General features: G+C 44.7%; 1 protein-coding gene across 1 annotated transcript in view; it reads left to right on the top strand.

Moving 5' to 3' along the window:
• The window catches only part of gspt1l (G1 to S phase transition 1, like), a 40,340-nt gene that overhangs the window by 1,401 nt on the left and 29,478 nt on the right, over positions 1-9,461 (top strand). Inside the window, exons 2-3 of the mRNA XM_037689357.1 lie at positions 2,359-2,403; positions 8,683-8,922. Coding sequence (XP_037545285.1) covers positions 2,359-2,403; positions 8,683-8,922 — 285 coding nt within the window. The remainder of the gene's footprint in view (positions 1-2,358; positions 2,404-8,682; positions 8,923-9,461) is intronic.

The following is a 9,461-nucleotide window of genomic DNA, read 5'->3' as shown; positions in this document are numbered from 1 at the left end:
GCAGACAACACGTAGAGGCGACACGCAGAGACAACACCGACGACACGTACAGACGACACGCAGAGACGACACGTAGAGGCGACACGCAGAGACACTGGATTTCCTTGCTGATGCAACCAGACCACCGAGCTACCACAGCCTCTGTGTGGAGCAGGGAGCTGTTATCTAGGGTGCCCAGAGGAGCAGATTGTGGGGGTTAAGGGCCTTGCTCAAGGGCCCAGAGTGGGAGAAATGAGGGTGGAGTCAGGTGTGGGTGTTTCATCTTTCCCACCCACATTTTGATGTTGTCGGTCCAGGGAGTTGAACCAGCAACCTTCTGATCACAGGCCCACCTTCTCTAACCTCTGCGCCACCACTCCCCATATTTATTTCATCACTTGCAAGAAATACATTTTCAACTTAAAGATGGAGTTCAGTGTGTCCTGTACCTTTGAACAAGCAGGGCTCCCTGTCCTGGCAACAGAACCGAACTACTGACCGCGCTAAGCTAGCCGCTCTAACAGACTCACTAGCTAAAAAGCTACAGAGGAAGTGCTCCATTTTCCTCACTCTGAGCTGTCTCCCCCCCCCCCAAAAATAAAAACCTGCCAGTACACACACCGCACAACATAAATGCGTCTCAAGACAGATGGGGGGAGACCCACAGTCCCCCCCCCCCCCCCCCCTTCCCCCCCGACAAAAATCCTGGAGCGTTTGTGCGCCCTGCCAGGGCAAGTGAGGTAGGGAAACACAGGAGTTTATTTCTGAAGTAAAATTGTTCTCATCATTGGATCATTTTGCTGAAAAAAGTTTGATTATTAAACTTGTAGAATATTGGTGGCTGAAACCAAACCAGTGGTCTGTTGGAAAATTATTTTATGCCTTAAAGAACTTCCAGCACCTTTTGTTGTTGCAAAGTTTAAGTCATGCCATCACTATTTCTCAGAATAATAAGAAGTGAAACAGCTGGATGACTACTAAAGTTCTGAGTAATTGTCATGTTCAGTGTGGACTCGCACTATTTCAACCCACAAGCTCAAACTTTTTCCAGGGGATGACCCTTAAACAAATCGTAATGTACTTTTGGACCCAACATTGCTCCTGAGTCTGCACCTAGTGACGGACCTGTGCCGTTTTTATTCAGCGTCGTGTTGGATACCTGTGCTCCTGAGAATGGGCCTGCGTACAGCCCGCTCATTAAAATCTCAGCTGATGAGGAGCAGCATTGTCTCGTAAAACAAGGAATGAAGTGCCGTTATGTTTAGTTTTTATTCTTACAGCTATCCAATACTCTGCAAGGTGTAAATATTCCTATTTTTGTGGTTGTATGACAAAAATGACGTCTCTTCGTTCTTTCATGGCCTTCGAGGATGTTCTCTGTGCACAAACTCTTGGGAGAACCGTTTTCAGTCAGGTCTTCTGGATGGTTTCTTTTTTTTTGTGTGCTGAAACGTTTCACCTTCCATCCAGAAGGCTTCATCAGTCGAGGAAACAACACAAAACTGATTCTTCCACCAAACAGCTTACTGACTCTGGTCTTGGTCCATGGACTGTGGAACTAAGAGCCACAGCTGAGCTGCACCGGCAGCTTAGAGCAGGGTGGAGGGAGGCTCAGCATGAGGGAAGAGGCAGCGTGCGTGATGCCGTTAGCTTTTTAGCTATATTGCGCCAGGAGTGGTGGAGGGTGCATAGTTTGGTTCGATAGTTGGTGCGGTTCTGTTAACAGGGTGGGGCACCCCGCTTGTATGATGGTAGGGGAAACACTGAAACAAATTTAAAAGGTGGCAGATCATTGAAAACTTTACAGTAATGACTGCTGGATGTCCGGCCCCTGAGCTGCTGGCTTTTAGAGACTGTGGCCCCTGAGCAGTTGTGTTGAATAGCCTGGTCTACTGTAGGTGAACTGAAGACAAACCTGGAACTTCACGGTGTCCAGGTTTGAAACGTGAACGCTCCCTGGATGTGAAGTGAAGTCCACTTGGTTTCATTTTTGATCTTTTAGGATTTGTCATGTCAATGACTGAAACTCTGAACCAACAAACTTCAAACCTGTTTTTATAACTTGTTCTGCCAAAAGGTAGAGAAGGCCAAACATTTTTAAAAATACCCTAAACACCAGGTCCAACAAAGTTGGGTCATCTGGACGTGTTGTTGATGAAACGTTTTGTCTTTCACCCAAAAGACTTCATCAGTCCGAGGCGCCACAACTAGCTCAGTCTTATCAGCAGCACCTTACATAGTGTCAACCAGTCGGATGGTGCTCAGAGGGTTTCTGAGGTTCGCCCTCTCCCCCGCTGACTTGTCTGAGGCAGCCATAGCCAAAGTGGTTCAGATGTGAATCAGGAGGTCCTAAACACCAGGCTCTTATTTGTCTTTCAGTTGCTGATGAAAAAATACTGACCATGGAGGTGTCGGAAAGCACTGGTATGTACGAAGTCTGTCTTCTTGTTTGTATCATGTACATGTTGCTGCTGGACTCCTCGTTGTTGTGACACAAACTGTAACCACGGGATTATCAAAACCTGCATTCATGGTGCTGCTCGTCATGTTTTAGGACACGGCAGCATTAGAAATTACAAGTGCTCAACAACCACTGAAGCTCTTCCATTGACATTTTTAACCTGGTGCCAAATGCTCTGTGTCACAGTTGAGGTAGTATCTCACTGGACTGTGACTCTCGCGGGGTCTGAAATGTTCAGTGTTTGCAGTGGTTCTCAATATACTCGTGAGTCGCAGAGGCCCACAGTCTTATCACCTGAATTTTGAACATGTTCAAAGAATTTGTGCTGCAAATTCTCTCTCAAAAGAGTCAGCTGTCGCATGCGTCTCTAAATCTGTATTTTAACTCCGGTGCTGGAGCTCTCCTCTGACAGAAAATATCTGGCACATGTCCAAGTCTAAAAGCCACACTGAAGATGAAGAACTGGAAAACTTAGTCCAAGTCTGACTATCTTCATTTCTAAAGTACTCCAGTACATTCAAGCTGCTGCCAAAGTGGGTACAGAACTAGTTGAGATGGGTAGACTTGGAAAACAGAATCAGTTTTACAAGCTGTGCACACAAAAACAGGCCGAGTACATTTGAAATGCCACCACACAGCACATAACACTTAAAATTCAGTCACACATAAGCACATAAGAAATTTGCCCATTTTCTCGCAAATTTGGGTTTTTAATTAGTAGGGGTGTAACGGTACACCCCTTATATATATATATAGAGAGAGAGATATATATATATACAGGTCCTTCTCAAAAAATTAGCATATTGTGATAAAGGTCATTATTTTCCATAATGTAATGATAAAAATGAAACTTTCATATATTTCAGATTCATTGCACACCAACTGAAATATTTCAGGTCTTTAATTGTTTTAATACTGATGATTATGGCATACAGCTCATGAAAACACAAAATGCCTGTCCCAAAAAATTAGCATATCATGAAAAGTTTCTCTAAACAAGCTATTAACCTAACCATCTGAATCATCGACGTAACTCTAAACACCTGCAAAAGATTCCTGAGGCTTTTAAAAACTCCCAGCCTTGTTCATTACTCAAAACCACAATCATGGGTAAGACTGCCGACCTGACTGCTGTCCAGAAGGCCATCATTGACACCCTCAAGCAAGAGGGTAAGACACAGAAAGAAATTGCTGAACGAATAGGCTGTTCCCAGAGTGCTGTATCAAGGCACCTCAGTGGGAAGTCTGTGGGAAGGGAAAAGTGTGGCAGAAAACGCTGCACAACGAGAAGAGGTGACCGGACCCTGAGGAGGATTGTGGAGAAGGGCCGATTCCAGACCTTGGGGGACCTGCGGAAGCAGTGGACTGAGTCTGGAGTAGAAACATCCAGAGCCACCGTGCACAGGCGTGTGCAGGAAATGGGCTACAGGTGCCACATTCCCCAGGTCAAGACACTTTTGAAGCAGAAACAGCGGCAGAAGCGCCTGACCTGGGCTACAGAGAAGCAGCACTGGACTGTTGCTCAGTGGTCCAAAGTACTTTTTTCGGATGAAGCAAATTTTGCATGTCATTCGGAAATCAAGGTGCCAGAGTCTGGAGGAAGACTGGGGAGAAGGAAATGCCCAAATGCCAGAAGTCCAGTGTGAAGCACCCACAGTCAGTGATGGTCTGGGGTGTCATGTCAGCTGCTGGTGTTGGTCCACTGTGTTTTATCAAGGGCAGGGTCAATGCAGCAGCTATCAGGAGATTTTGGAGCACTTCATGCTTCCATCTGCTGAAAAGCTTTATGGAAATGAAGATTTCATTTTTCAGCACGACCTGGCACCTGCTCACAGTGCCAAAACCACTGGTAACTGGTTTACTGACCATGGTATTACTGTGCTCAATTGACCTGCCAACTCTCCTGACCTGAACCCCATAGAGAACCTGTGGGATATTGTGAAGAGAAAGTTGAGAGACACAAGACCCAACACTCTGGATGAGCTTAAGGCCGCTATCGAAGCATCCTGGGCCTCCATAACACCTCAGCAGTGCCACAGGCTGATTGTCTCCATGCCACGCCGCATTGAAGCAGTCATTCATGCAAAAGGATTCCCGACCAAGTATTGAGTGCATAACTGAACATGATTATTTGAAGGTTGGTGTTTTTTGTATTAAAAACACTTGTCTTTCATTGGTGGGATGAAATATGCTAATTTTTTGGGACAGGCATTTTGGGTTTTCATGAGCTGTATGCCATAATCATCAGTATTAAAACAATTAAAGACCTGAAATATTTCAGTTGGTGTGCAATGAATCTGAAATATATGAAAGTTTCATTTTATCATTACGTTATGGAAAATAATGACCTTTATCACAATATGCTAATTTTTTGAGAAGGACCTGTAGTTGTGACACATTCTTGTCCGCATGAACATTTTATACTCAGTGAGAAACTCCTAATGAGACGTTCACCCACCCCAGCTCTAGTCGCCACTTCCTTCCCTGCACAGATGTTTGCTTCCCGTACCATGACCAGACATTGTCATTACAGAGGCTGACGCAGCACGAGCCTTTAGGCACAAAGACACTGCAGCCGTTTCCAACAGAGGAACACTCGTAACGATGGCTGAACTTTCTAACGGCCTCGGCCAGCTGCTCCTCAGCAGAGCAGTTGATATTAAATGAGGGTGGTGTAGTTCACCTACTTTTGCATATTAACATGCCCACAGCAACGGTCTGACCTATTGCACAATACTTGATGCATACCCATGAAAGAGACAGTTGTGTGTGGACCTTGTGTCATGAGGGGGCTTCTGGAGCCCATGAGAGAAGAAAACGGGAACAGATTCCTTCTCTTCTCACGGCGTATGAATCTACATTACATGTTTAATATAAAACGACAGGAGAGTGATAAAGAACACATTAGTTTCTGTAATGGGGGACACACCACTTCAAAGCTCTAAAGTTCACTTTCTGCTCCCTGAAGAGATCATCAGTCCTTGAAGAGCCTCTTCAGGTCGGCAGCCTGGACGCGTCCCAGAACTGAAGCCGTTTACAAAGTCTTCAGTTTGGGTTTGCTGTTTGGGGCTTGTGGGTTCTGCTTTGGTTTACTGATGGAGCAACAAAACTACAACCCTCTGTGACAAACGCAAGACAGTTCGGGACCCTCACGACTTGTCCAAACTTTTTGAAGAGTCCCTCAAGAACGCTGTTCACCAACTGGTCTTCAGTGGTTGTGCTCTTGTCAGATTCGAGTTTCTTCCTCGCTCCGGACTCATTTCTTGGTAGCGGTCACCTTCATTCTCTCCTGTTTCAGTGACTTTCATCTTTGAAACATGGCGACACCTGAAACTATAGCAAACAGTGGAGAGTCCAGCTACCGCTCTTGGGATAGCCATTCTGAACTTACCGGACCGGACTGAGTGAACCTTATGAAATGCTAGTTTGCAACATAGTTTATAGCTTCGTTGGTTTTGGCCACTGAACACTGGCAGAACTGAGTGATGCAGTGGATTAGCAGAAGCTTGTGTTTGTTTTCTTTGTCTTGCTCTGCCACAGTTTCAGGGAGTGTTTCATTTTTACTTTAAACACACGTGGTCAACGACAAAATATTCAGGAACGTTGAAGAGGCTCACTTTGAATTCTGTGCTCTGCATTTGTTGAGCTGTTTGCTGCTAAACTGTGACTTATGTGTATCGTACACGATCATATTGAAGCAACACAATGTGTGATTGTTCTGTTGAAGTAAAAAACCTAACGCTCATCACCTGCTGACATCATTTCCTCCACAGATTACATGTAGTGCTCGTTTGTAACCTCTGGTACAGTTGGTGTACAGGAACCCAGCACTGGTTAACATGGCACAGGTCAGCCAGGACCACCATGAGCATGTTAGCTGGAACAATTACCCATAATGCATCATTTTACAAGTAAACAAACTCACATTTAAAGCTTGTTTAATGTTGTTTTTTTGCCATTGTTCTTTAGATGTACATCAACAGTGGATTAACTTTTGAAATACGTTATTTAAGATGGCCAACACATCAGAGCGACCTTAGCTAACAAACAAAAGTCAAAGTTATCGTGAGTTTTGGACTATTGACTGCAACTGGAAATTAGCCATGCCCACTAAATGAAAAAAAAAAAAAACTAAAACAATTTTGTACCGATATAAACTGAGGGTGTACATGTAACAAGATATTTACACAGAAAGATTTTTAAAACTTTTAATTAAGTATGTACTGGTAACGTACGTCCAGTCAGGTTTTCTCTGAACAGTGCCGGCAACACGGCTGGTTAAAAACAATAAATCCAGCAGCCTGCCAGGAAAGGTCACTGATCGCTGTGCTCTGAGGCCTTTTCGTCTCATGAATGTGAGACACCACGATGGTCTCACTCTAAAATCTTCAATCTTGTTTTTGGTGGTGATGGTTTTGTCTTTCAGTCGGATCTGCACGGTGGAAACACCTCGGCCGTCTGCTCTCTGTGTTCACTCGTCTTCAAGAACGTTCTCAAGTTCAGGTCATCTGCTTTTTCTTTTTTTTATTTATTTAACAACTGGAAGCTTTTGTCGTCCTTTTGCAAAGATTCAGTTCACCACGCTGCCGTCTCCAACGTCTCACCATCGAGTCGTTGTTGCCAAGCTGACGTGCAGCAGCTCTATTTCCTTGGACAGCCAGATCAATCGCCTTTAACTTGAAAGCTGCATCATAGCATTTCTTCGTGTTTTCCATGATGAGGGTCTGTGCACGAAGCGCAAAATAACTGATCTGAAGAACTTGGTATGAGAGCGTTTGATTTACGCTAGTTCAAAGGTTCATTGGTTCACTGTGACCTGTTCGGTAATTTCACTGGTCAGATTTTTTTTTAAACTGTTATTTATACTGGTAGTGTCATTGAGTCATGAGGACTGACACCCCCCCCCCCCCAAGAGAGACATGTATTGGCAGCAATGTGAGGGCCGGGTGTGACGAGGCGAAAAGTTTTTGGTAGCAGGAAGCTCATTAATCCATGAAAACCCTCCATAAATTAGCTGCAGCGTTGTACAAGCTGCCGGGTTCAGAACCTGTGAAAAAAGTAACGGCTTAAAGTCCAGAAATTACGGTAATTAATTTGACATATGTTAAGATCAACTCTTGTGAGACTGACCCCTACCCTTTACTCTGAGCACTGATTCAGATGGGATCTGTGTTGAACTCTCCCAGTGATGATTAGATGTACATCTACAGCTCATTAACCTTTGACCTCAACCCACTTCAAGATGGCCGAGACTAATCTGTGTAAATGGGGAGTGGTGGTGCAGCGGTTAGACAAGATGGGCCTGTGATCAGAAAGTTGCAAGTTCAACTCCCAGTACCGTCAACATAAAAATGTGGGTGGGACTGGTGAAACACCCACACCTGTCTCCACCCTCATTTGCCCCACTCTGGGCCCCTGAACAAGGCCCTTAACCCCCCCCCCCCCCCCCCCCCCATCTGCTCCCAATAACACGTCTCTCTTGAAGATGAGTTGTGCTCACTCAATGAGAGTAGCTGTATAAATGAAGGGTCATGCAGGTCTGAGCTGTAATATACAAAGCAGATGGTCTCTTGTCCTGAGCTGGTTCTGCTGGAGGTTTCTTCCTTTTAAAAGGGAGTTTTTCTTTCCACTGTTGCCACTGTGCTTGCTCAGGATGGGAGACTGCAACAAAGCCAAGATTCAACTTGTCTGCTGGATTCATTAGATAGAGAACTTTACTAATTGGCTTTTATGTGAATGTTCCTGTAAAGTGCCCTGAGACAACTTTGTTGTGATTTGGAGCTTTATAAATAAACTGAATTGAACTGAATTGAATATTGGTAGCTGAGCATGGTCTCTTACACACATTGTGAGGGCAACGCAAGGTGCAACATCCTGGACTAAAACTGAGACTGACTGTTTAGCTGTTAGCAAAACAAGTCGACCACTTGTTACACGGATGTCAGTATAAAACACAGTTTTTTAATATTTTTCTTTTTTAAATTTGATGAAAATGGTTTCAGCTGTGTTGTTTCTCAGCTTCAGTTGATCTTAGTTCAAGACTCTGACATGACAGGTGCTGGATCCCTTCAGGAATACTGAACATTTAGTTTCATATTCATAAAGTCTTTATGATCAAGTCAGTTCACTTTTGCATTTTGTAACCTTTCCTCTGATTTATCTTAAACTGCCCCTCCCGCTCTGCTTGTGTCAGTACAACATGATGTTCTAAAAGTGACCAAATGATGTTTGTGTTTGTGAAGTTCCTGTGGAGAACGGTGACGCAGAGATGACATCAGAGGAGCCGTGGGACCAGAAAAAAGCAGAGCCGAACGAGGAGGAGCCGGGAGGCATGGATCGGGGTCCGGAGTCGGCGTCAACGGAGGAGATTGTTCCAGAGATGATGGAGGAGGAGGAGGAGATACTAGTGCCAAAGGTTCCACCTGTCCAACCAGATGCTCCCAAGAAGGAGCACATCAATGTTGTGTTCATCGGACATGTAGGTCAGTGTTTGCACCCGTCAGCTGTGCTACTGTGTGTCGGGGATGCTTTTAGAGTTCGCATCACATGTGGTACATGTGGTGGAACAAAACTGTGCACAGGGTCCCAGTTACATCCAACAATAGCAAAAATATAAAGTTCAAAAAGAAAGTAAATAAGGATCTAAGATATAAACTAAGATATACGCTAAACAAATGTCAAACAGTACGCTAAAAGATCTAAGATGAACACTAATGGTGCAAACAATACACCAAACAACAACAGGTTCTGTTCGACTCTAATTTACACGCTTGATGCGAGCACCAACATAAACTAACATAAACTGGGATTTATTCAAAGCATGCAACAAAATACAGAAACAAGGCACCAAAAGTGAAAAATAAATAATTCTACAGCAGCATGGTCCTGTTGGCCCCATGGTCCTGCTGGCCCCATGGTCCTGTTGGCCCCATGATCCTGCTGGCCCCATGGTCCTGTTGGCCCCATGGTCCTGTTGGCCCCATGGTCCGGTTGGCCCCATGGTCCTGCTGGCCCCATGGTC

Source organism: Nematolebias whitei, chromosome 15, assembly GCF_014905685.2.
Source record: "Nematolebias whitei isolate Nwh7 chromosome 15, NemWhi1, whole genome shotgun sequence".
In the NCBI taxonomy this organism is placed as follows: Eukaryota; Metazoa; Chordata; class Actinopteri; order Cyprinodontiformes; family Rivulidae; genus Nematolebias; species Nematolebias whitei.
Note: the sequence above shows the minus strand (reverse complement) of the source record. Positions and strands in the feature narration are given on the sequence as shown.